We start from the raw sequence: 27,493 nt of genomic DNA, 5'->3' as shown, positions 1-27,493 counted from the left end.
TCTGGTGCCTTAGGCACAGGGGCCTTTTTGGCAACCGTTGGTGGAGCCTTTCTCGTGTTCCTATTCCCTGACACCATTTGGGCGTAGGAAAATTTGGGATCTACGAATTTTTGTATTGGAGCCTGTCGAAATGTTCGACTTTTTTCGGCTTTTTGGCTGGCCTGTTTCTGTTTCATTTGTTGGACCTTAGGGCAACCCCTATAGTTAGCCGGGTGCCCTTGGTTTCCACAAAGGACACACTTGAGCAGGGTCAAATCCTCAACCCGCTCATTCCCCAGCTTACATTCTCCTTCTTTGTGGGTTTCCCCGCACGTGACACAACGCAACTGCATATTGCAGTTGGCATTGGCATGGCCAAACCTCTGGCACTTCGTACATTGTAGAATGTCGTCGTGCCTTTTTAATGTCTCCCAGCGTACAGTTTGATTGTCGAGAGATGTGATTCTTTCGACTCTATTAAAACTGCTTTGGGGCGATAATGTTACGAGGAACATTGGCAGCCTATAACCCCCTCGTCTTGACTTAACCGTAGTGAAAGGCTTGACCCCGATAAAATCAAGATCGTCACTGGCTTTTTGGCCGAGCTCAGCTAAGAGCTCCTCCGGTTCCGTGCAGGAACTTATGCCCTTCAGAAGGACCGTCTTAAACTTTTCACTTTTTGGCGTGTAGCTGAAGAACTCAGCTGTGGCCTCTTTTAACAATTCTTTCACTAGCTTGTATTCGGCCAGCGAGAAGCACTGGACCGAATAATTCTTTTCTTTTTCGCTTAAGAGTTTAATTAAAAATTTGCCCTTAGTGGCCGACTTACATACCTGTTTTATGTCGTCCAGGTCAACTCTATGGGTTCTTATTGGTGGTATTTTTTCTTTCTTGGGCTGTGGTTATTTCTGTTGTTGCTGCTGATGTTTCTGCTGCTGTTGCTGCTGCTGCTGTTGTTTCTGCTGCTGTTGTTGCTGCTTCAATGCTTTAGTTGAGGTCGATGGGCCCTCAACATTTGGGCCTGTCACTGCTGATGGCGGTTTTTCCTTTTGCTCCGCTCCTGTGTTTTTGGTAGCGGGCTTGGTTTGTAGTCCAACGCACTAACCATCATGCCACGGGTACTACAAGTTCAGTTAAAATACTATTTATAAGTCTCAAGGCGAAACGATATCCTTCTGCGACTTAGATTTTCACACGGACAACTATACGTGGCGTGCTCCCGAGTGGGCAAACCATCCAGTTGTTTTTATTGGAGAAAGATGGGATCACAAAAAATATTGTGCACTCTATTCTATTAAGGGATTGATATTGCTTTTGTTTGTAGTATTTTCATATTACTTATAATAATAAGTATTAATTAATTAAAGTATTAATTTTAATAAATTAAAAAATTGTTTAGGGATTTGTTATTTTAATATTTTGCCACCGTTAACAGTGCTCCATATCTCTCCCAGTTATGTACCACATTCTTACACACTTACAATAAGTTATATATTGCTTGCAAAATATTCTCTAGAAATTATTTATATGACAAAGCAACGTTTGTTGGGTCAGCTAGTTATATGAAAAGTTTTACTTACTTCTTCAGATAAAACCTAAATTCAAGATAGGATTCAAAAATAGCAAAAATATCGTTATCAGGAAAATACAAAGTACATAACGTCATTGAAAATTATGGGCACAAATCGGAAAGTTCATCAAACAACCAAAGTTCGACGAGTTAAATATGTTCAACTTTAAAAGTAAAACCAATTTTTTCCGCTGTATGCGTTGAGCTAATACCCGTGGCGTGATGGTTAGTGCGTAGGAGTGTCATGCAAGAGAACATGGGTTCGATCCCTGCCTGTGACAGCTAAAGTTCTTTTACGGGTACTGCTTCTTACAACAAATTGACAAATCCTCCAAGCGTAATTCATGTCATAAAAAGTGTTTTCTCAAATTAGCCGTTCGGATTCGGCTTAAACCTGTAGGTTCCTTCCATCCCTGACAATAGTAGGCGCACAGGAATGGTTGATAGTTGTAAGTCACTAGGCCCTAGTTCTCAACGGACTGTTGCGCCACCTAATGTATGTATGTATTTATGTATAAGTTGAGCTTTATTCAGAAATTTCATTAGAAAAAAAAAAAAAACATTCAAACGAACCATTTTTAGCTTATAAATTAATAAATTTTATTTTGGAATAAAATGCATTTTTTGTATATTTAATATGTACTACCTCCGAATCGTGTTCTTGCTTCTTTACCAGGAAAGCAAAATAACAAACATTTTTTTTTTGTATCAAAAACAAGATTTCGTTTGTGTTATGATTGAATTTATTATTTTTCACTTTAGTATCGACCACTTGAGTTGATCTCTTGCCGACTGCAGAACCTAAAAGTATCAAGTGAGTTAAAACGAAAACAATGATATTTTACAAAATTTAGAATTCTATTTCGTCAAAAATAAAAAAAATAATAACTTAAATAATTGTGTAATGTACAGTGACAAATAATAAAGTGTTGCGAATTGCAAATTAAATTCTGATATACTGAACAATATGTGGAAGATGAGATTGAATTGGTTAGTAAATAAACTTAACGAAACAAAAATAATAATCTAGGATATCATAACATGGAGAAAAATACTAGAATTCAAATTATATTTGTATCCCAAATCCAAATTTCTACCAAAACAGCTCATTTAAAACCTTGTTTACCTGGGCAACAGTTTGTTCGCCAATTGGAATGTCGTCGTTTCTCAAGTCGACACGTTTTACCACCGACGAGGGATCTGCATCTAGAATGATTCTATAAAAAAAGAGCAATGTTTTAAATGAATTCATTGAATAAAATTTGTATGATTTGATCTTACCCTCCATCACAGATCTCATCGAAAGCTAACATAATGATTTCCAAATTGTCCAGAACAAGACGTTTCTCGACATTCTTCTTTAGAATCAAACTAATTGAATCATAGAGGCAATTGAGCACAGACAGGAGAATCAACTCATTTTCGTATGTGCTACCCATGACATAGAAGAATAAGTCTACATTGCTCTTATAGACGCAGGTTAATCCGTCCAACATGATGATTTCGGTGTTGGAACGATGAGTTTTATTAAAAAGGTTCTTCTCAAAGGTCTTCTGTTCCTTCACTGTTGGCAGAATGTTTTTGTCATAATACTTGGCTAGGATACGATTTCCATCGTTATCCATTATGCACATGCCTTTGACAATGTTCAGAGTAGGTTCCTGGGTAAAAATTTATTTATTTTTCATGTTGAAATTGATTTAAATTAGATTAATTTACCAGCATGAATCCATCCATTTTTATGTGAGTTTTGTTTGAAGTTGACGTGTAAGTTTGTGATTTTGACAACAAGAACAAGTGACAAATGATGACATATTTGAATTGTGTGGTGCATTCACAGTGAATTTATTTTCGACTTGTATGAACGTAGTAGATTATTAATTAGGCAGAACCCACACTTTTTAATTCTGATTTCAATCCATGGTGATTTTAAATAATCACTACAAAATAATAATAATAGATTTTTACGTGGAATTTAAGTTGAATTAGTAGAATTAGTAGCAATTTTAACGCAACGAAAACTTATACTTCAAATGTCATGCGAAATAGATTACAACTTTAGTAGCGTATACAAACGAAAAAACAAAGTTTGGAGCGACTTTTCATTACCGCAGCACGAATTTCCTTCTGATTTTTTACAGTTAGGTAAGTCTCAATAGAACATGTTTTAAATATTAAGGCGAGGAAACAACTTTAAGTCATAGAAAAAAATATTTTCTTTTTCGGAGTTAACCCTACTTTTTTTGTATTGCATTTTTTAGCCTAAAACAAGTTTTTTTAATAAATAGCATGTCGTACTAACAGCTAGGAATGTGAGGGGCATGTTGTCCCGCTGCTTGGGATCGCTACAGGATTTGGGCTGGGTGCGAGTTTGGGTATATGCAAAGTTATTTTTGCATTTGAGCACTAAAATCAAAGAAATCCCCCCAAAAAAACCAAGTATGGAAACACTTAACAAAAAACAGGGAGGAAATGTCAAAATCAACCATTTTTGCGTGTTTTGTATGTAAAAACGTGAAATTTAAAAATTATTTAAAAATGGAAATAAATGTTTTCTCGCTCTAAAATTGCTGCAGTTATTATTTATTTGCACATATCTATAAAATAAAAAAACCGCGAGTCGAAATTCGTGCTGCGGTAATGGAAAGTTGAGAGAAATACAAACGAGTCAACAAAAAAAGTAGTGACATTCTTGTGAAGGGTGGTTACATTTTAAGGGCCGATGTTGATTTTGAATAAAAGGAATTATTTAGGAAATTTTATCATCATTTTATTTTATTATAGTAATATTTGTATGGTTTATGTATGGAACAAATATCAGCCAAATGGCTCCCACGACCACGAAAGCACACCTTAATCCGTAACTCCAAGTGTTTGATGAATCTAAGACATAATTAAGGTTTTATGCTCTTAAGTTAAAATTATCTCATCTCTTAACTCTTAAATTTTAAGTGGCTTATCGACATACACCTTTTCGTTTAAATTTCCCCACAAAAAGAAGTCCAACGTCCTTGGCGGCCAATTGACATTGCCACCACGTGAATTAGTCGCGTTAAAGAGCCCTTATTTCGTTAGTTGTGTGGCAAGTGGCAAAGAACTCTTGAAACGCCACGTTATGAAAATCTGAGTTTTCATAAATTTAAATTTTGTTTATAGAATAGGTTCTATTTTCAGGAGTTTTTTTAATGCTCAAATCTGGAAATATTCCAATGACTTCAGTACTAAATCTTCTATCTTCCAAAACTTCAGTAATAAATGTTTATGAAGAAGAGCAGGGTTAATGAATTCTATAAGTCTTTATTATATGCATTGTGACATTTCTATAATCTGCATTCTGATGTCATTTGAATTCTTTCTATCTTCTTTTTCTTTCTACATCTTCTGTATTTTTTCGAAGTAAAATATAAAGAAGTATTCACATGAGCGCGAACAACGAACGAGAATTACCAAATGTGAGTTTATATACATTTGAAGACATATTTCCACACAAAATTCTTAAGAAAACAATAGCAATATAGTTTCTATTTGATTTATGGTGCATACTTTTACTTTTCAATCTCATATTTTGATAAATTTAAGAAAACTAATTTATTCGTCGTGGAAAAAAATGTAGTTAATACGAACTGTCAAACTTTATTAGCGTTCCGCATTATCCACACTCGCAACGAAGCCTAAGAAATCATTCTTGTTTTGGTTTCGGTGTTCGGCTGTGGTCAAAGTCAAACTTCATTCGCGACGTACTAAAAAATTGGAGAAATGTCAAAATCGACGAATATTCGTTCATTCATTGGTCGTGCTCATGTGAATAGTGCTTAAGTCCACCATTAAAGACAATCTTTAATAACTACAACTTCCGTTCCATATTTCTATTGTGAACCTATAGTTCTACTTGTTTGAATCGATCGTTAATTTGAAATAAATATATTTAATATTTTTATATTTTTGTTAATAGTCAAAACTTTTCTTGAATTGATTTCAAAAATGGATATAATTGAAAAAGTAGATAGATCAACCTTGACGGATGTTGCTCCTCTTAAGGATTCCATATTCTTCGAACAGAAAGCTCCTCAAGTTCGAAAAGTTCTCCGAAAGAAATTAACGGTTAACAAACAATTTTTTTTCTTTAAGTTTTAAACAATATTATTTACACTATTTTTTATTTTTTAGGCGGTCAAACAGGAAAACCAAACATTGGAAGAAATTATTTCAGCTAAAAATGCTGAGATTGAAAGCTTGAAAAAATCTGTTTCTTCTTTAAATGATGCCATTCAATCCTTCCCCAGTGAAGAATTAAAACTCAATTCAAGCATAAGCAGCTCTAAAATTGATGACTTGACGAAGAAGAATCAAGAGCTTCGTTCTGAATTGGACTCTTTCAGGAAGAAAAATACACATTTAAAGACAAAAGTTAAAGGATTAGAAGAAGAACTCAAGAAAACCATTGAAAGCAAAAAAGAACTTGAGTCTAGTAGAAATGTACGGATGTTGTAAATTTTTGTGTTCTACCTTTATATGGTAATGTCTCGTTATTTTAGGTTGATAGTCATATCGATGTTCTAAAATCAAAGCTCTCGCATACAAAACAAAAACTATTCGATAGTTTGAATCAAAATATCGAGCTCAAAAATCATCTAAAACTGGCTCAAAAATGCATCCAACAAGAAATCGGAGAACATGTGAATTTGAATATTTTGGCGGCTTCCGGTACAACTTGGCGTGGACGAGCACAACAAATACTCACATTGCAGTTGAAGATCAATGAACTTAAAACTCGTCTAGAATATGCCAGAAGTGACAGTGGTTTACCTGAGGACTTTTTAGATGAACCACCAATTCGTAGAGATCAGATTCATCATAAAATTGAGGTTGAAAACCTAAAGAAAGACATAACAACCTTAACAGTTACCATAGAAGAACAAAATGAAAAACTAGCAGCTTCAAAAGCTCGAAATATTAATTTAATGGCTGATATTACAAAGTTCAAGGAAAAATGTATGCAGTTGGAAGCTTTAGGCAAAAGTAGAGATGGGGCAATTGCGGCACTAAAAGAAAAACTTGAGATACAAAAGTTTCACTACGAGACTCGTATATCTGAAATTCAAAAACAAATGAACGACACGCAAAAGCGAGGTTCTGATTTTGAGTTCCATCGGGAAGAAATACAAATTAAGTTAGAAAATCTTCAGGCAGAATTGGACCTAAAAGAGGTGAATATCGGTGATCTCAAAGACACAATAAAAAAGCTTGAAAAAGATTTAAAATCTATTTGTGGTGACTATTTGTTTGAGTGTAGAGATTTTAAAAAGGTAAAGAAAATTCAATTAATACAAAAACAATCTAATTCGGTTATTTTTTCATGCTTTTGTCATATAGGAGGAATTTAAAGGTCTTATTGATGCATTGGAATCGGAGAAAAATAATTTACTAGAATTAAATAAAACTATGAATCAAAGATTGGATGCAGAAAGATCTAGGGTTCTTGATCTTATTGATCAAATCGCTAAGCATAAAGTCAAAATATGCAGATTAGAAAGAAAAATACGTGAGTACATTTATTCCAACATATTCAATGAATCTTTGGAAGGAATTTAATTGCCAATTTAATGTTTTTTTTTCAACAAATCAAATGCCAAAGTCTGGGGGGTTATTATGAAAAACGATAATCGTTTTTAATATGGAGTATTTGTGAAATTGCGATTACGAAAACGATTGCAGAAGCGCGTATTTGTAAAATTGCGATTACGAGAAATGAGAATCGTAAAAAAAGCCATATAGTATTTTTATTTACGAGTGCCTTCAAGCACTCGTTTAGCTTTTGTTTTGGCGGTTTACTGTTAACTGTCAAACATTATTGTGTTTTCGTTTGGTTTTCATTTTGATGAGGGAGAAAAAATGTAAGATACAAAATAAATAGATTTAGATTTTTAGATTAAAATAAGATTTTATTAGATAAAATAATTTATAAGAATTTACATATCCAAACTTTTGCCGAGCATTTTGTATACATTTTTTTAGTTTTTTCCACATTTTAAATGGTAGACCTAGGTTAGGTTAGGTTAGGTTATAGTGGCTGTCCAAGATGGAACGGACACACTTAGGCCAGTTTAATGGCCCATTGTGATACCACATGAATCTTGAGGCTTCCTCCTAAGCTCAATGGAACCAGTTAGAGTCTCTTACGAAACGTGAGAGGCTGATTATCCCGATATGATTTAGATCGTTTAGATCGTTAAAGAAGAATTCTCCTAGGTAATTCTTGCGTTTTCGAGCTAGAGCAGGGCATGTGCAGAGAAGATGAAGAACCGTTTCTTCCTCTTCCTCGTCCATACAGCTTCTGCAAAAGTCATTTGAGAATACGCCTAGTCTCATGGCGTGCTTTCCTATTAGACAGTGTCCGGTTATGACACCTATTATCGAGCTTATATGCGATCTGCTTAGAGAGAGCAAGCACCTTGAACGTTTTAAATCCAGTGTTGGCCAGATGTTTTTTGTGGCTTGACACGTGGTGATGTTGGTCCACCTGGTGCCTGCCCTCCTCACAGCGTCTTGCATTAGTAGCAGTTTACAAGTAGCGATTGGTATGCCAGTACTTGCCAAACGTGGTAGGATGGGTTGTACTGTACCGTTCCTGGCGAGTTCATCTGCCTTACAGTTACCTGGAATGTCTCTATGGCCCGGCACCCAGCAAAGGTGAATATTAAACTGTTGTGCCATCTCCATTAGAGATGATCGACAGTTATGGACTGTTATAGAGTTTGTAGAGACTGAGTCCAGAGATTTGATAGCGGCCTGGCTGTCGGAGAAAATACGGATATCAGATGTTGATATCACGTTTTCTTTGAGCCAAGACAAGACTTCCTTAATCGCCAAAAGTTCCGCCTGGAACACGCTACAATGATTGGGAAGGCGGAATGAGAGACTTAATTTCAGTCGTTCAGAGTACACACCACCACCAACCCCTTCTTTGGTCTTTGAGCCATCTGTGTAAAAGTGGATTGACTCATCCTCTAAGAATGTCCTATCCTCCCAAAAAGATCTGGTAGGTATAGAAATCTGGAAATTCCTATCGAATTGTAGTTGGGGGATGGTGTAGTCTGTGTGCTTTGGAATTGATTCTAAGTACCTTAGAATTACGGAGTGGCCAATGTTGTTGTTAGTCCACTGCGACGAAGCATTGAGGCGGATAGCAGAGCTTGCAGCTATTTGTTTACTAAATATGTCAAGAGGTGTAAGGTAGAGCAAGGTGTCCAGTGCCGCAGACGGGGTCGTGCGAAGCGATCCGCTTATACATAGGCAGGCTGAACGTTGAACTTTATTCAACTTATCCCTGTTTATACCTTTCTCTAAAGCAGTCCACCATACTGCCACACCGTACGTTAAAATCGGTCTGATTACCGATGTGTATAGCCAATGCGTGATTCTGGGTTGTAAACCCCATTTATTACCAATAGCTTTTTTGCAAGAAAAGAGAGCTACAGTAGCTTTTTTGACTCTTTCCTGTATGTTGCGTTTCCAATTTAGTTTTTTGTCTAAGACAAGACCTAGGTATTTGGCCTCGTCTGAGAATTTTAATTGGATTCCTTTAATGTAAGGAGGGTTGACAAATGGAATTTTGTATCTCCTCGAAAATAAGACCAGATCGGTTTTGTGTGGGTTAACACCCAGTCCACACCGATCAGCCCAGAGTATTAGTCTGTCCAAGGCATTTTGTAAGAGTTCTTTTAGGATATTAAGATGCTTTCCTGAAACTGCTATAGCAACGTCGTCCGCATAGGCTATCACTCTGAAACCCTCCGCATCCAGACTAGTTAGGATTTCATTCACCACCAGGTTCCAGAGGAGAGGGGATAGAACACCACCTTGCGGTGTCCCTCTACTAACGAATCGTCTACTAGAAGAGTTGCCCAGTTTTGAATTAATTATTCTGCTAGTAAGCATTAAATGAATTAACTCCTGAAGCGAACTCTCTACATTTAGAGATGTCAGTGCAGAAGTGATTGCAGATGTGTCCACGTTGTTAAAGGCACCTTCGATGTCAAGGAAAGCAACCATAGTGAACTCTTTATGATGGAGGGAATATTCGATGGTGCGTACTAAAGTGTGTAACGCTGTTTCCACCGATTTACCCTTACAGTAGGCATGTTGAGACGAAGACAGAAGTCTTGTATCGATACGTGCCCTTAAATGGATATCGATCAATCTTTCCAGGGTCTTAAGAAGGAATGATGATAGACTTATAGGTCGTAAATCTTTAGGATTAACTTGGGAGCATTTACCTGCTTTAGGTATAAAGACAACTTTAACTTCTCTCCATGCCGAGGGAACATGGACCAGGTAAAGACAGCTGGTAAAAATTGCATCAAGGATTGGTGCAATTATATCAGAGGCTTTTTGTAATTCTGCTGGTATTATTCCATCTGGTCCTGCAGCTTTAAATGGTTTGAAGCTGTTGAGAGCCCATTGTAACTTATCCTTTGTGATCAGACCTTGTGGATATGTTGTATTTGAACTTGAACGTGCAAAGCTGTTGCAAGTTTCGGTAAGAGAACTACCAGGAAAGTGAGTGTCCAATAGTAGATTCAGTGATTCATTACTTGAATTAGTCCAGGAGCCGTCTGCATTTTTCAAGCAGCTTGGCATAGCTGGATTAGTTGAAAGAATTTTCCGTAACCTAGAGGCTTCAGAAGTTTCTTCTATCATGCCACAGAAGGATCGCCAAGAAGATCGCTTGGATTTCCTTAGTGCCTTCTTGTAGATTCTTAGGGATTCTTTGTAGGAGTCCCAATAAGAGGCTAGTCTTGCAGCTTTGGCTCGGTTGAAAAGTTTCCTGCATTCCTTCCTGAGCGAGTCAAGCTCTGAGGCCCACCATTGTGGTTTCCTCTTTCCTCTTATGTGTATAAGTGGACAAGAAATTTCTAGCGATCTGTTCATAGCTGAGGTAAGGTCATTGACTTTGTTGTCAAGTTCGTTAGCGTTAGAGGAAGGACTAGATAGTCCAGGTTCTAGTAAACTCTGTAATAAGTTCCTGTATAAAGCCCAGTCAGTTTTCCGATAGTTTCGAAAAGTCAATGGACTCGGGTTATCATCCACATTTATATTGAACTGGATATATCTATGATCAGAGAACGAGTGTTCTTTGGATACTTTCCAGTCCAAGATCATATGGTGTATACTATCTGAGACAAGAGTTATGTCTAAGACTTCTTGTCGAGTTTTAGTTATGAAGGTTGGTTCATTACCAACATTACTTACTAAGAGGTTAGTACCAAGAATATAATCAAAAAGAGACTCACCTCTGTCGTTGATATTCGTACTGCCCCATACAGTATGATGAGCGTTAGCATCGCTCCCAATAATTAGGCGGATCCTTTGCCTTTCCGCTTCAGCGACGACTTTCTCCAGGGTTTTTCCAGGGAGAGGGCCAAGGTGGTCATGCCCAAGATACGCCGATACCAGCCAGAAACTTCCTTTGGTTGTTTCTAGCCTAGCTACGGTGGTATCTTTGTCACTGAAACGATGGAGTAAAAATACATTAATGCTACGTTTCACTAGTATGCAAGATCTAGGTTCACCTTTATCTGTCACACAAAGTGTGTAGTATCCAGGAGTCCTGAGTCCTCGAACAACGGATCCTGCAACCCATGGCTCTTGGATCAGGACAATATCTTCCCCGTTAGTCGCCAGACGGAGAAGAAGTGAGGCCGAGGCCTTTATGGAGTGTTGGAGATTAATCTGTACTAACTGCAGCATTTTGGCTACAATTAGGCAGATCAACCTCCACCACGGTTTTGTTTTGATCCTCTGTGTCTGAGGATGAACCCAAGAGTTCGTCCTCGCTCAGAAGGATCATGTTAAGGTCGTCCTCAGTCTCCATTAAGGATGGACTGTCCACGACTTTTGTAGAGGGTGCATTCGCGATTGGAGAGGACAAGAGTGCATCGTCACCCTCTGTTAGGAGAGAAGACGACGTCCCAGGTTCACCAACCGCTAGTTCACCTTCGGTAGTTTTTGGAGGCCCGCTTTCCGCGTTAACCTCATCTTTTTTATATATTCGAATTTTAATGGTTTCGAAACCATAGTTTATGGAGCCCTCGTTTAGGGCTAGAGGAGCCAAGGATTCTTTATTGAGTACCACAATGGCGCTCCTATAAAGACCCTTCACCTCCTCTAGCTTGGCTATTTTCCAGTTATGCGTCGGAAGGGACGGGTTACACACTTTGACCATCTCGAGAATGTCCTCGATACCAGCAGGTTCAATCGGTATCCAGATACGGGCTCTAGGTCTGCTGGGAATGTCTTCCACAGCGACAACCTCGAGCTTCGCACCTGGCCAAACTTCACCTAACCGGCTGACAGCAAGCTTGTAAAGGTCACAAGATCTCTGGTCGCCACAAACCATGAGTTTGACATGGCCTTGATGCCAACCCCCATCGCTTATGGAAGGAAGTGGTCCTGGAAGCTCTCTCAAAATGCTCAAAAAGCCACCCGAGAGCTTAACCTTGACCAACTGCCAACGATCAGCCGATATTGTGCCATCATCATCGCTCCTGTCAATGACCGCAACCACGACTTTGCCCTTCGCGACGTCACTGAAACTAGATTGTTTCCTGATGGGATTGAGGGGGGTGCTCGTGTTATGCACCCGAGGCCGTTTTGGTGTCGGTGCGGCCCCCTCAAGAGATCTTTCTCTTTTGGACGTAGAGTCCTTATTGGATCTATTTGTAGCAATTATGCTTTTGGCCCATTCGACGCTAGCGGTTTGCTGCGGTGTCTTTTCAGCCCCCGATGATGCACCAGAGGCCTTCAAGATTCTCGCCGCATGCCGCCTTTGTCTATAAAGACCTTTAGAGATTTTTCCATTTCTGGAAGTGTTCTCAGTAGTAGTGGTAGGGCCATTTTTCACAACCCTGCCACTACTGAAATTAGGTATCGCTACCTTTTTATTCTCGTTGCTACCAATAGCAGAGGAGGGTCCATGGTTAGCCACTACTCCCTTCTCTGTGTTGGCCGCAAGAGATACGACAGTAGGCTTTGACACCAAGCTGCCGCCCGGTCCTGAAGTGATACCGGTCTCACATGTGTTTTTGTTTTTGTTGTTGGTTTTGTTCATTTTGGTCCCACGAGATGCGAAGAAAAGAGGTCCATCTGCACAGAGATTCGCATGTACAGATAAGGCTAGTTAATCCGGAGGTCGCCAGGTATCCGGATACTCCGTTAGAGACTGGGCTATTTTTGAATTGGGCCCCCAGCCAGGCTGATCATCGGCACGGGTCGTTTAACACCTTAGATCCAGCCCAATAATGATGAGAGGTGGTGGGGAGGAAGAGAAAGGATGAGGAGTCAGTTGACGTTAGTTCATCATTCTGACTTGTAAGGAAAGATTGGGATTCGGTAACAGCAATTCAGCTAGGTTACCTAGAGTGAGAAGGAGTATAGGAGATAGGATCGTTGCTAGCTTTTTCGCCATTACAAACGTGGGAGGTGGGATGGGAGTTGGTGACATAAGCGTAGGCCGGTATGCCTTGTTTATGTGGGAATGGATGATGATTTTGGGAAGGTAGAGGGATAAGAACGTCCTTTAGTTTCAGGACTCATCTGGAGAAAATTCTCGAGAATCATTGACCTTACTCAGCTTCTACAACTCGACAAGTTCGACGTTCAGAGTAGAAGATGGTAGACCTAATATCGATAGTTTATAAAACATTAAATCTCTATCTACACTGTCAAATGCGGATTTAAAGTCTATTAAATAATTATAAACTTTTTACTCTGAGTGCGTTTGATATCGACAATAGTACTAAGCGTAAAAATTGTATGCACAGTGGAATATCCTTGACGAAAGCCAGCTTGAAATTCACTTAGTATCTGATGGTCCTCAACCCAATTGGTTAAGCGCTTATACAACATACTTCCAAATATCTTGCGGATTGTAAAAAGAAAAATAAATATAACGGTGAAAAACATAAAAATAAGATATTTCTAATATTTAGGCATACATTTTGACATTTGTAAACAGGTGTGAAGTTAGTTGCGTTTAAAAAAAAATACCATTTTTCATTTTTGCATTGTATATATATTTTCTATAGTACTCTCATGAAGAGGAACGATCGAAGCGACATCTGATAGGCGTGGAGATGATTGAATTTGATCCCTTTTTTATACCCCTCAATAGTTGAGAATTAGGGAAAATTCAACAATAATTAAAGAATAGAAAATAGAGAAGAACATATGCAAATGTAGTAGGAGATCGAGGGATACAATAGCAACAACGTCTTAAATTTGAAAAAAAAAATTATATTTTAACTTTTTTATACCAAAAATTTAGTGTGATGTAGCTCCTTAAGCTTGTCGGTTTTCAAGGGTGAGCTTTTAAAAGCTATAGGAAAGTTATTAAAAAAAATGCACGAAATATTTATTTGAACGGATAGTGCGGTCCATATAATTTAATGTTTGAAGATTATTTCATGCAAATGTTGACCTTGACGACCGCGCCTAAAAAGGTCCATCCGATTAGTCCAATTTTGGCACCAAAAATAGTCTTAAGGCTAAATCGCACGATCTAGGCGGCCAGTTGACCGGTCCCAAACGTAAAATAAAATATGTTCACCGAACTCGCCTCTCAATAAGTCAATTGTTGCGCGTGCTGTGTGGCATTTGGCACCGTCTTGTTGAAACCACATGTCATGCAAGTCAAACTCTTGTATTTTGGGCAAAAAAAAGTTGGATATCATCTCACGTTTCACAGTTACGTTACGATTCGCATTATCTTTGAGGAAGTACGGTCCAATGATGCCACCAGCCCACAAACGGCACCAAATAGTTTTTTGGATGCATTGGTAGCTCTTGCAATGCTTCTATTCATTGCTGATATTCATTGAGCCAAAAATGAGCTTCGTCGCTTGCTGGAAGAAGCGCCCGATAAACTTTCTCAACAGAGCACGTGTTTTGATAGTAAAATTTAATAATTTGCAAGCGTTGTTTGTTTGTAGGACGATTCATGGTTAAATTATAGACCAAACTGAAGATGTTTGACAGTGAAACAAAACACGAAATGTACGTCAGCGTCAAAACTTGCAGTTAAACCTCAAACCATCTACGAGTTCCTTTGTAAGTTCTCATGTACAAGACCCAAATGGGCTATATGCTCTAATAAGATATCCATTTTTGTTGCTAAATTCCGAGACATGCTAATTAATATGCCCTCCGATATCAAACTTATGTGGAAGCATGGTCATGTTAATGTTGTAAGTAAGAAACTCTTGAAACAGGGTGCAAATTCGGCAAGCATCTTTTACAAGAAAAGACCTCAAAAGATTAAAACCGAAAAAAGTAAAATGGTCTGGACTACCTCTATGAATCGAAGAGTCTCATAGAAGCAATTAATGTTATCATAATTCTCCACACAAGAAACACTTCCGTTCTGTCCAAATTACAACTATTTAATCATGATACCTCACATATTAGGCTTATACCTTTCCAATTTAGGTATTGACACTTGTAATTTTAATTTTTCAACGTGTATTTATTTGTTTACATGTTTTAATATGAAAATTAAAAATGCAGTACATCCTGTTAAGCCGTTAAAAAACAAAAAACGACCCAATTTTGAATGCCTTTAAATGTATGCAATTGATTGTGTTTGTACCTACTTGATGCTAACAAACAATACGCAATAATAACAACAACAAAGTAATAGAATATATTTTAAATCTTCAATGCATCATATGGCAACATTTCATTTTTCACAGAAATTGAAAACTGAAAATTTAAAATCAAACGAGAATTTTTAAATTCAAAATACCTACAACGATAAAGTGAACATAGCTATGAATGCATATGCACATCTCCTCTACATTCACACGTGAAAGCAAAAAAAATGTAAAGCGTTACCACTTTACTTAATTGAAGTAGATCTACTTCTTTTTTCAAATAAATTTAAAATCTACTTCCTACTTCGCACCATCATCAAAATATTGAACTCTACTTCATTTTCAATATTTGGTTTTCTACCTACTTCAATTTTAATAAAAATAGACCGAATCTACTCCTTTTTTCTCTCTCAAAAACAAACCGATAGATTTTTTAAAAATCTTGCTAAAATTTGTGTTTTTAGTTTAGCTTCTTTCAATATAAAAAATATATAAAGGCTAGCCCATCCCAGCTAGAACCGTTATTTTGTTTTTAAGTTTTCTCAAGAACTAAACTAATACATCATTGTTTTTATTTTTAATTTAAGAACAAATATTATTTTTTTCGAAACTTGATTTCTTGAAAATGGGTTATCATTTTTTACAAAATTGAAATGCCAGTCGTCTAACAATAAGTTCAAAATTATATACCAAAAATATTATTAAACTAAAATTCAAAAACGATTTTAAACGCAAATTAAAAAAAAAAATTATTTTTTCTTAAGAAATCAAATGGCATTTACATTTTTGAAAACATACGTTTTTCAGGTACATTTTAATCCAATACAGGAAATAGTTTAACACAGACATTTTTGAAAACATGAGCAAGTTCATGCGAACCAATCGTGCATTTTATTTGTTTCTGTTTGTAAATGTTTTAAGTTGTGACCTAGGGCCCTACTATGTAACTCGATTCTACAATGAAATTGCTCGAATTCGAAAAATTGGTACTATGTATGTATTTGACTGCCAACTATATTCTTATGAACTTTCGAATAAACGAGGAACTACGTAACTCGAAAGTAGAATTCAAAACAAGGCAAAATCGAAAATAATCACTCTACATCAAATGTGTTTGCGAGCGAAGTTTTTTTTTCAAACTGTAAGTAAAATGTTGAATATGAGTTTCATCTACCACCCAATTACACCCGGAATTCGTATTTTTTACCAAAATAGCGTTTGTACTTTCGTTGATAACTAAATTATAATCGGAACAGAATTTTGTCTTTTGCGAGTATGGCGGATAACATGGTGTTAAGTAAGAACATAAATCCGTCTTTAGAAAGACGATAGCTCTTAACAAAACTAAACCAAAAGTATATATTTTTCATTAAGAATGCGTTTAAATATTCTACCGTATATATGTATGTATGTATAATATGTACAAACATTTTCTCACTCAGCTCCATTATTTTGGAATTATCTCTTATTCTTCTGCTTTTAATTTGCTCGTACCGTTCTTCATTTCCTTTCAAATTGAACCAAATTACAACGGTGTCCATTTTTGTAGTAATTATTCTTGTCCAAAAATTTGATGTTTTATTATAGTTTTTTCTCTAATTTTGTTTCCAAAACTGTCAAACAACTCGATACTCGTTCGAAAGTAGAACATTTTTTGAAAAAAGTTGGTATAACTGGCATCCGATTCTACTTTAATACGTAGTACGATTTGAAAGTAGAATCGGAAATGAGTTTCGAATAGAATCAAAAGTAGAATCGAGTTACATAGTAGGGCCCCTAGTCTTATTTTGGATTTGATTGTTTGTTTTCAATATGAAAAGATATTTTCAAGTTGTCCAAAAGCATAGATAAAAGGTTTGTTGATGTAGTAAAATTGTATTACGATTACAATAACTATTTCTTGAAGAACTCGTCCTTTGCAATAAAAACATCCTAAAGTCATTTGATATGACCAACACGAGCCCAATATTTGCTTTTTCGTTGCTATCAACCAAGATTTATGCTATGAAGCCTTAAATAATTAAATTTTGTTTTCTATTTTTTTGTTGAAATAATGTAATTTAAAAATATGTAGAATAATATGAAAAAGTTAATTTTTGAAATCTACTTCCATTTTTCTCAATCTACTTCACTTTTTTCCTAAAATCTATTTCCACTTTTTTTGAGAAGTGGTAACGTCCTTCTTGGTTTGAAATTTGTATTTTGGCTATCTTCCTCGAACATATTAATGCTTATGAGACCTAAACAAATTTACTTTTCTCATTCTTTCTCTAGTGATTTTCTCCTTATTCTCTACCGAGTACTTCGATACACGCAGCGCCCCCAATAGTTGTGGAGATGAAATAAAAAAATTCGTCTCATAATAGTACTATAGAAAATATATATACAATGATTTTTGGCTGGCACCATTTTCTTGATTCCATTTTCGGTTCTCATAATCGCTTTACGCCATGAGTTTCGTTTTTCTGGGTTTTATTTTTTCTGCCGTTCGTTTCGTATTTCATAATAAGGGCCCTGCCAACTTTTTTTTTTAACATTTTGGTATGCTGAGAAATTAAACAGACATTTAATTTGCCCATTTCTAAGCCCACCCTTCCATTTTAGGCATTTTTTTTGTTTCTATGATTTTATTTTGTCTTTAAAATGTTGTTCAAGGTGATCTTGAAAAGGAGCAGGATTCTCAAACCGAAAAGAAAAAACGATCCCAACGAATTTCCGAATACACCGGTAGCTTCAATGGTGTTCCCTGCGTAGTACCATCAATTGTTTTTGAAAACTCTTCTAACACTGATATTTCATTGAATCGTTGCGAAGATCAACTTAAAACCTACGAAATTGAAGAATTAAAAAACAAGTATGTATAAACAATAAGAAAAAATCCCATTTCTTTTCATTACAATAAATATTTATTTATAATTTTGTAGATTGGAAATTTCTAAGGAAAAAATAACAATCCTCGAAGACAAACTCAACTATATTAACGAGGAAAGACAGAATGATACAAAAACCTTCGAAAATATCATTAAAATGTCAAAATCTATTCTCTTAGATACAATTCATCAAATTAAAAGTCAATAATCAATGGTTTTGAAATAAAAAGAAATGAGATAGTGAAAGAAAATAATCAAATATATTTTTCAAAATATGAATGTTATCAATTTTATTTTGTTTAGTAGATGACAATAACTAAAAAAAAACAAAAATATCTTATATAAGGGATTTTGCAGTTAAATAAAATATTATTTTTCGATGACTATATTACATTTTTTTTTCTCTGTTTCTCTATGTTTTAAATTAATATTTTATTTATTTGTTTTTATGGAAGCTAAAATTATTTTTGTTTATAGTTTTATAGGTTGTGTTGGTTTATATTTTATAAAATAATTTTTTTAAAAAATTCATTGATAAATTTATAATTAAATATATTTTTTTTTGATTTAGGTTCGCATTACTTATTATTGCAACAGAAGGCACTTAATTTTATTAAATATACTTTTATTTACGCTAGAAAATAATAAAGCAAAGGTATAAATAACTGAAAAGCTTCAATCATGGATTTAACAACCACACAAGAAGTTTGAATATTGTGATGCATACATTTTGAAGGAATTTATAAATGTGTATGGATCATCATCGGTAGGTTGGTTTGTATTAATATTTTCCAGATATCTTTAATTTGTTTAATGGCTCACAATTTAAATATGTATTTGTATTTGAAGGAAGTAAGTTTTGCTATTACAACGACAACGACTTAAGAATCGTTTTTTTTTGTATTCTCACTCACTATGCATTTCGAAAAAGAGTCTTAACTCAAAATTAAATTGAAGAACTTCATAATGGTGAGATATAAATCTAACAACACTTAAGTTAAAATCAGATTTTAACTTTAAACATTCATACACAAGAAATATAATAAAAATAAATATTTAGTGAATATTATTCAACAAAATTCATGTACATATAAATTATTATTTAGTTTTAACATTTTTATTTTAAGAAACCATTTATTCATTGCTTTATTTTTTTGTTTGTTTCATAAATATATAGTGATCTCAAATGTATAACGTTAGATATGTATTTTGAGGAAGTATTTTTACTAAATTCATTGTTATGCTTTTGTAGGTTAATATTGTTTGTTGTATGTTTATTAAAAATGAGTAATTGTTTATATTTCTGTTTGTGATTCCTTTTTTTTTTGTTTTCTCTTAGTTTCTCTATTGTTTAACATGGTAACAGTTTTGTTTTATAGGTGTTCATTTTGTTTTAGTTTTATAAATAAGTTTGTGATATATTTTTTCTTATATTTGTGTTTATATAGAAATTATATATATATATTAATACATACATAAATTGGATATGTATAATCTTAAATTAAATTACTGCATGTTCTACGTAATTAGCTGGAAGCATACCAGTCTCTCCAGTCCGTTCCACTTTGCCTGTCATCCAGCCAGAATCAACGGAATCGACTTCGAAAATAACATCACCTTCCCGGAAGCTAACTTCGTCAGTGTCCTGTGCCTCATAATCATATAGAGCGCGATACACCCGCTATAAATAAAATTTTTGAAATTTCAAATTTAACATTTTCATGGAATGAAATTAAATGTCGATTGAAACTCACCATGTTTTGCTTATTTTGCGCAAGTTGATGTTGTTGTTGTTGTTGATGATGATGTTGATGTTGGTGTGCTTGTTGTTGTTGCTGCTGCTGATGTTGCTGTTGTTGTTGCTGCTGCTGAAGTTGTTGTTGCTGATGCTGTTGTTGTTGTTGATGTTGCCTTACTTGATTTTGATGATGTTGCTGTTGTTGTTGAAGCAAATGCAATTGTTGTTGATAATATTGTTGCTGTTGGTGTTGAGCTGCTTGTGATTCTGTTAGAGAACCATATACTCCATTAGCTGGATCAATGTCCGCAATCGAACCAACGCGTTTAGGATATGCGTTGCTCACTAAGTCCAACAAAAAATAAATGATTTATAATAAAAAAGAAAAACAATACTTAATAAAGTGCCAGACATCACACACACAAAAAAAAAGAGGATAATCCCTCAAATAAAAAAACATAAAAATGAAACAAATAATGTCTTTTTGGACAAATGGATCAGTAGTTATTTAAAAAGCAAGGAAACAAAGGACACATATTACAATATACATGAAATATAAGTAGAAAAATAAAAAGAAAGCAAGAGAATGCAGGTGAACTTACCTGATCCACGATCAGAACTATAGATAAGTGTTGTGCTGGGCCGTGTCGTGTTCGGTATATTTCGTGGACCGTCGGTAAGTGGGTCGTAGTCGGCTATTTTGCCAATGCTACCGCCACCACTACCACCACCAGGTGTTTGTGCCGTTCCTGTCTGTTGGCTGTTCATTACCCCAATACCACCCCCACTTAGTATGCTTCCACCCCCACTACCACCACTACCAACACCTGTACTACTAACCCCCATCATGCGATTTCCACTACCATTCATATTCAAGCCCCCATTAGTCGTACCAGTCGAATTGTTTGGCGTTGTTGAATTGTTGTAATGGTTGTAAGCTCCTGTTTGCTGACTGTTGATGAATTGTTGAGTTGCTTGTTGTTGATATCCATAGTTGTTGTGCTGATGCTTTTGCGGTGGTACCAGGTTTGAGTTAGGATTGCCATAGGAGCTCATGTTGTTGTTGGTGTACGATTGTTGTTGTTGCTGATGTTGTTGGTGTTGTTGTTGCTGCTGCTGTTGTGGTTGTTTAGTTGGTGCAGGACGAGCATAGTTGTCGTATTGGTCGTAATATCCCGATGCTGGGTCCAGTTGATATCCACCAGTTGGATTATGGGAATTTTGCAAGATCGAAGACCTCAGTTGATTGTAATTGTTGGTAGCAACGAGTTGTTGTTGCTGCTGTTGTTGTTGTTGATAGTTATCGTTGTTGCTGCCTCCAACGGCACTGCTACTATTCCCAATTGTATGTGATGGTTGCTGTGGGGCGTGATGCGGATACAAATGTGATGTCTGCTTTGTAGCAGTCTGCTGTAACTGTTGTTGGGGTGGTTGCTTGGGAGGTTGTTGTGGATAATGCTGCTGTTGGTGAGAGTAAATCTGTTGTGTGTTGTTTTGTGCGTTAGTTTTTATTATTTGTGCTGACATAGGTTGCTGATAGTGTTGTTGTGTCTGTTGTTGCAATAGTTGTTGCTGTTGTTGTCTTTGATTTATAGAAGACGGCGGTGATGAGGATGATGAAGGAAGAGGTTGGCTACTATAAGATTGAGGGGATATTTGCGCCGCTTGATTGCTTGGAATAATTGAAGCGGTATTTTGTTGTTGGTGTTGTATTGGTGGAGGTGGCAATGTTTGTGGTGGAATTGGTGAAACTGGGGTATATTGTGATAATTGTTCGGCCGCAAGAGTCTCAGAGAAATATTCGGATTCTTGGTCTGTAGGATTTTAAGGATGCAGGAAGGAATATTACAATAATTATTTTTTATTTTAGCTTAGTACATTTATATTGTATTAAAATAAAATTATAATTTAAATAATATTATAATAAAAATGTTAAGTTATTTGTTTAGCCTTTGAAAATACCAACATATTTTTATTGATCATAATATTTTAAAGCCCAAATATAGCAATGGCAACATCACATTTTTTTTTGAAATTTTTTTTTTTTTTGACAAGTACACATTTTTAGCTTAGATGAAATTGTGAATAAAATGGTATGATTTTAGCTTGTTAACTTTTTTCTCACCTCTAGAATCACCCACTTCAGCTGTTTCCCTTTGTTTCTCCATGGCAGCCTTCTTTTCCAAATCACCATGGTAGGCAACATTTGATATGATTTTTGTATTTTGCTTGATTCTAAGGGTTTCAGGATCATCTGCGACCTAGGTTTTTTTTTTTTGAAAAATAAGAAAATAAACAAATTAGATTCAAATAGAAAAAAGATTACGAATGAGTTTATTTTTGTACATACTTGTGTAAATTTTCCCTTAGCCTTCTCAAAGTCAGCGTGATATTTCACATTCGATTGGATTTTTGTGTTTTCTGCTATTCTCTTCAATTCAGGAGTATCTGCGATTGCTGTTGCTTTCGCTTTTGGAATGTGCCTGTAAGAATAAAAAAGTAGACATAAGTTAAATCTTCTGCAATAGTGCTAGACAAATGGAAATGTTCTTTCTTGATCATGGTTTAGTAGCTGAAATCGCTTTCCAACTTTATGGAGCTCTAAAATTTGAACATATTCGATTCTAAAGTAGAATCCGAAAACTTTGGTAAAGAAATCGCACTCAAGATATCAAACAATCGAATGTGATAAAGATTAATTTATCGTGATCATCTGAGGTTAGTGGACGAGTAAGACTTTAAAAAAGTTAAGAGTTCACGAGATTAAAGACCTAGGGTTAGTATTTGATAAGAAACTTAACTTTATTTCACATGTCTCTTATGTATATTATTTCAAAAGCTAACTCTATGTTAGGTTTCCTTAAACGGAATTCTTCTGATTTTAAGGACCCATACACACTGAAAGCTATTTTTGTTCACTTGTTAGACGATTACTGGAGTATTGTTCTGCCATTTGGATTCCTGATACTAAAAAGTTGATAACAAGAATTGACAATATCCAAAAGAATTTTTTGAGATTTGCTTTAAGAAATTTTAGTTTAAATGCTTACACAAATCTTGATTATAAATCTAGATGCCTTTTGTTAAGGATGCAAACTCTTGAATGAAGGCGTAGAATGTTTAGTGTTATGTTTATTCGTGATATTCTTTCAAATGACGTTGATTGCGAGTTTTTGCTTTCTTTGATTAATATTTATGCTCCCAGTCGATCTTTAATATCCCCATTCTACAAATTATGTCCAGCGTGAACCTATTTCCCACTGTTGTAAATTTTTTAATATGTACTATAATGAACTAGATATACAGCTCCTGGCCATATTATTAGACGCACTTTAGATTTTATGCAAAATTGTAATTTCCAGCTAATTTAATCAGGTTTTCGAATATTGTAATGCATTTAAATTATTTTGTATGCATCATATAAACTACTTCCTAGAAATATACCAACAGATTTAAAGAATTTTTTTAAAATTAATATTATCAGTTTTTTTTGTTGATATTTTTATAATTTGTTTCAATATTTTGTTGAACCTCCTTTTGCTTTAATACGAGCCTCAATTCTGCGCGGCATACTGTCAAAGCATGATTTGACTGTTTCCTGTATTTTTGGGTGGTGATTCCACACGTGAATTACTCTTTCAATAAGTGACCGCATCTTTAGCTACTTCCCTCTTTATCAGCTCCCATACGTTTTTAATTATGTTCATATCAGGGCTGTTTCCCGGCCAGTCCAACAGAGGGATGATTTCTTCCCTCAAAAAAGTTTTTATGGACCGGACTGTGTGGCATGGAGCTCCATCTTGCATAAAAATGTAACCATACATACATTCTTGAACGCTAAAAATATTGCGTATAATCTTATAATTATAAAAATTCTGCAGTGTGTCTAATAATATGGCCAGGGACTGTATATCTTACTAGAAATGAAGCTAAAAATTAACATTATTGCATAACGACTTCTCCAGCCGATGTTAAACTAGTAGAAGAAGAACGTCACCATCCAGCTTTAAATATATCACTGAATACATCAAATGAAAAACTTGAATTCAATTTTAAAAAATGTAACTTTAATGAACTAACTAACTTATTGTGTAATGTTGACTGGAATCAACTGCTCCTAAATCGTAATATTGATGACATGTGTCTAAATTTGTATAGTATTCTTTTTAACTGTATTTATGAAACTACGCCATTACGGAAATCTCGCTATAAATCTAAAACTCCAGTATGGTTTGACACTCAATTAAAAAACTTAAAAAAATAAAATAAATAAGGCATGGCTAAAATTTAGTAAAACTAGAGCAGAAGAAGACATTAGGATTTACTCCGAACTTAAAAATATTTTCATTCTATACTCTGACTATATTATAAAAAATTGAAAACGAATTGAAACAGACCCCAAACAACTTCTGGGATTTCGTGAAAAGTAAAAGAAAAACTGACGGTTACCCAAACTCTATGTCTTTTAATAACACAACAAGTCATGACTCTCAAATAATTTCAAATATGTTTGCTAATTTCTTCAAAAATGCTTTCGACGTGCCTCCTTCTTTTCAAATTCCCGATTCTTCTTTCTAGACCAAAATTATCCACACCTTAACTCACTTGACTTGACAATATGTGAGGATTCAATTGTTCGTTGTGTCTCCGAACTTGATAACTGTTTTCACCCTGGCCCTGATGGAGTACCATCATGTGTTTTAAAAAAATGTGTGTCTCATTTATCGTACCCTCTGTTTGTTTTGTTCAATGAATCTCTTAGAAGCTCAGTTTTCCCACTATTATGGAAAAGTGCATTTATAACTCCGATTCATAAAAAAGGATCTAAGAATGAAATAACGAATTACCGGCCGATTGCCAAACTTTCCGTTATTCCCAAACTATTTGAGTCCATTATCTGTAAAATGTTATCCTTTAATTGTAATTCAATTGTATGTGAAAATCAACATGGTTTCGTCCAGAATAAATCAACAATTACAAACATACTTCATTTCACTTCTTTCTGCCTTGTCTCCTTCGAAGATCGTAAGCAAGTAGATTGCATATTCACAGATTTCAGTAAAGCCTTTAACAAATTGTGTCACAAGACTTTAGTCTATAAACTTAAGGCCTTAGGGTTTAACAATAAATTCTTGACGTGGATCTCGTCTTATCTTAACAACAGAAGTTATAGCGTTATATTCAGAAATGACCAATTTTACGTCAACTCTGATGTTCCACAGGGTAGCCATTTAGGTCCTTTATTATTTATCTTATATACAAATGACATAACATCCGTTTTAAAAAAAAACTCCTCCGTTTTAATATACGCTGATGACATTAAAATTTTCAAATCTATTAGTTCAATTAATGACTGCTCACAGCTTCAAGAAGATCTTCATAGTTTCAGGGAATGGTGCAATACAAACCGACTTTTATTGAATATTGACAAATATAAAACTATGTGTTTTACACGCAAAAAAACAATTATAGATTATAACTATTTATTAGATTCTTCCTCCCTTTGTAAGCTTTCCGTTTTCTCTGATTAAGGTGTTATTCTTGACAGTAAATTAAAGTTCTGTGACCATTATAACTTTATAGTTAAAAAATCTAACAAGATTCTAGGTTTTATTAAACGTTTTTCTCGTGACTTTCGTGACTCCTACGTCTTAAAACTTCTTTATTTATCATTTGTCAGGCCAATACTTGAATACGTCTATTTATATGGGCACCATACTATTCAGTCCATATTGACAGACTTGAAAGTATCCAAAAAAGATTTATGAGTTTTTGTCTTCGTTTTCTTCCGTTTTTCCAAATATTCACACCACCTCCTTATTCTCAGAGACTTTTGCTAATAAACCTCCCTACACTTTCACAACATAGACAATATCTCCAATTTTGTTTTATTTTAAAATTAATTAATGGTTCTATTATATCCGCAACAGCTCTGAATCGTCTAAATTTTAGCTATAGTCAAATTAGCATAAGAAGACAGATACGTACCTTTATGTCCGATCTTTAGTAGAACTAACTATGGTATGAATAGCCCTTTAAACCAATTGATTTCAGTCTTCAATAAATTTTATAATTTAATTTCATTTGTTTATGACAATGTTAAAAGTAAACAATTTAAAAAAAGCTTTTTTAATATGTTATAGTATTTATATATTTCTATGTTAATTAAAATTTTAAATTAAAAGTTATGTAAATAGCTATAAGTTTATATTAACGTTAGATAATTAACAGATTAAATAAATAAAACTTAATTTTCCTATTTATGTAAATTAATATATTTATTAATATTTAATAATAACAACGAAATTGTTTATATTCCATTAGAAAATCTGTTGATTATGTATCGTAGATTGAATAAATAAAAAAATAATATTTTATAAACCTAAACCTATTTTTTAAGCTATTAGATCAACAAGCTTTGTTATACCTGAGAAAAAAGTAAAATCTACGTATTTTTTTTTATTTAATATAATATAATGTTTGTTTACAAGTTTTTTATCTTATCAAAGTTACTGAACAATAGATATGTTTCGATAAGACTTCGCAATCAAGTACATAATGCATGAATGGTGAAATAATAATTCAAATGAAAATGTTAAATGTGGTGTACCTATATGATTGTTTGTATAATAAGCTCTTTATTGTATGCATAGTTTTATTTTTATTAGAATAAATAATGATAACGATAAAGTAAGTAGGAGTGGGTTACTAAACTAGAACAAATAAGATACGAACAGGTGAAAAACAATGAATATGAATAAAAAAAAAACGACTTAATCGAATGAACTTGCCTAGATATCATGGTTCAAGGCTTTAAAATAGGAGAACACTTTTTAATATTGATTAACTGGAAAAGTCAAAAGAAACAGTCAGAATAATGTATTGAAACAATAATTTGAACTCATTACATGGGTCATCAAGATTACGTTTAGTTCTGTAAAACAAACAAAACTTTTTTAGCATATTAAGTTGTGCGGAATTCAAATCTTACATTAAAAATCACTTACAAATCTTTTTCTTATTTCAACAATTTAAATCATGTAAGTATCTCATTTAGCACCTGGAAATTCTTATTATCTTTGATTCTTTCTTTTGGGTCTATATGTAGTTTTTAAAAACCTTAGTGCTGATTCCATTCCTCACAACATTACTAGCACACAGGAATGGTTGAGAGTTTATAAGTCACTAGGCCCTAGTTCCCAACGGACTGTTGCGCTACCCAATTTATTTTTATGTATTTAGCGCTGATTTTTAAATTTTAAAATTACCAGTTTTCAACAATATAAAGGGTGATTTTTTAGCTATTATCTTTTTGGCAACACTGGTTTAAACAGCTGACGCACGTTTCGTATTTTGTTTCACTGTCTTACAAACGAACAACGCTTGAAAATTATTGATTTTTACTATCAAAATGCTTGCTCTGTTAAGAAACGTAAGTTTCTAAATAAGCAGAATTGTCGATTTTGGAGTGAGTATCAGCCAGAAACATTGCAAGAGCTACCAATGCATCCAGAAAAAGTCACAGTTTGGTGCAGTATATGGACTGGTGGTATCATTGGACCGTACTTCCTCAAAGATAATGCGACTCGTAACGTAACTGTGAATGGTGGACGCTACCGTGTGATGATATCCAACTTTTCTTGTCCAAAATGTAAGAGCTTGACTTGCATGACATGTGGTTTTAACA

General features: G+C 34.7%; 3 protein-coding genes across 4 annotated transcripts in view; 1 reads left to right on the top strand and 2 right to left on the bottom strand.

Moving 5' to 3' along the window:
* Positions 1–2,124: 2,124 nt before the first annotated feature.
* On the bottom strand, positions 2,125–3,363 carry LOC129945759 (coatomer subunit zeta-1). The gene is made up of 4 exons (XM_056055668.1): positions 3,269–3,363; positions 2,831–3,210; positions 2,676–2,766; positions 2,125–2,350 (listed from the first exon to the last, which is right to left on the bottom strand). Exons 1-4 carry the CDS (start codon positions 3,284–3,286, stop codon positions 2,303–2,305), a joined length of 537 nt encoding a protein of 178 aa, XP_055911643.1. The 5' UTR covers positions 3,287–3,363; the 3' UTR covers positions 2,125–2,302.
* Positions 3,364–5,465: 2,102 nt separating this feature from the next.
* On the top strand, positions 5,466–18,323 carry LOC129944269 (coiled-coil domain-containing protein 13). Its single transcript, XM_056053595.1, has 6 exons — positions 5,466–5,650; positions 5,717–6,025; positions 6,085–6,855; positions 6,923–7,091; positions 17,854–18,052; positions 18,123–18,323. The coding sequence occupies exons 1-6, from the start codon at positions 5,531–5,533 to the stop codon at positions 18,274–18,276; spliced, it is 1,722 nt and encodes a 573-aa protein (XP_055909570.1). The 5' UTR covers positions 5,466–5,530; the 3' UTR covers positions 18,277–18,323.
* Positions 18,324–18,329: 6 nt separating this feature from the next.
* LOC129944267 (LIM and SH3 domain protein Lasp) overlaps positions 18,330–27,493 on the bottom strand; it is a 71,784-nt gene continuing 62,620 nt past the window's right edge. Inside the window, exons 3-7 of one of the 2 annotated variants that reach the window (XM_056053593.1) lie at positions 22,157–22,289; positions 21,932–22,067; positions 20,409–21,620; positions 19,823–20,151; positions 18,330–19,749 (exon numbers count right to left, since the gene is read on the bottom strand). In XM_056053593.1, the coding sequence (XP_055909568.1) occupies positions 19,570–19,749; positions 19,823–20,151; positions 20,409–21,620; positions 21,932–22,067; positions 22,157–22,289 (1,990 nt within the window). In that variant the 3' untranslated portion in view covers positions 18,330–19,569. The remainder of the gene's footprint in view (positions 19,750–19,822; positions 20,152–20,408; positions 21,621–21,931; positions 22,068–22,156; positions 22,290–27,493) is intronic. The other variant, XM_056053594.1, reaches the window with a different exon arrangement.

Source organism: Eupeodes corollae, chromosome 2, assembly GCF_945859685.1.
Source record: "Eupeodes corollae chromosome 2, idEupCoro1.1, whole genome shotgun sequence".
NCBI classification, from domain to species: Eukaryota; Metazoa; Arthropoda; class Insecta; order Diptera; family Syrphidae; genus Eupeodes; species Eupeodes corollae.
The sequence above is the reverse complement of the archived record's forward strand: the minus strand, read 5'-3'. Positions and strand labels throughout refer to the sequence as shown.

Excerpts from the sequence above, each read along its gene's own strand:
- LOC129944269 (XM_056053595.1), top strand. The coding sequence starts at position 5,531 with ATGGATATAATTGAAAAAGTAGATAGATCAACCTTGACGGATGTTGCT. Across the intron at positions 5,651-5,716 it reads TTCTCCGAAAGAAATTAACG|GCGGTCAAACAGGAAAACCA; the intron begins GTTAACAAACAA and ends TTTATTTTTTAG. Across the intron at positions 6,856-6,922 it reads AGTGTAGAGATTTTAAAAAG|GAGGAATTTAAAGGTCTTAT; the intron begins GTAAAGAAAATT and ends TTTGTCATATAG.
- LOC129945759 (XM_056055668.1), bottom strand. Across the intron at positions 2,767-2,830 it reads GATGAGATCTGTGATGGAGG|AATCATTCTAGATGCAGATC; the intron begins GTAAGATCAAAT and ends CTTTTTTTATAG. Across the intron at positions 2,351-2,675 it reads GCGAACAAACTGTTGCCCAG|GTTCTGCAGTCGGCAAGAGA; the intron begins GTAAACAAGGTT and ends TGATACTTTTAG.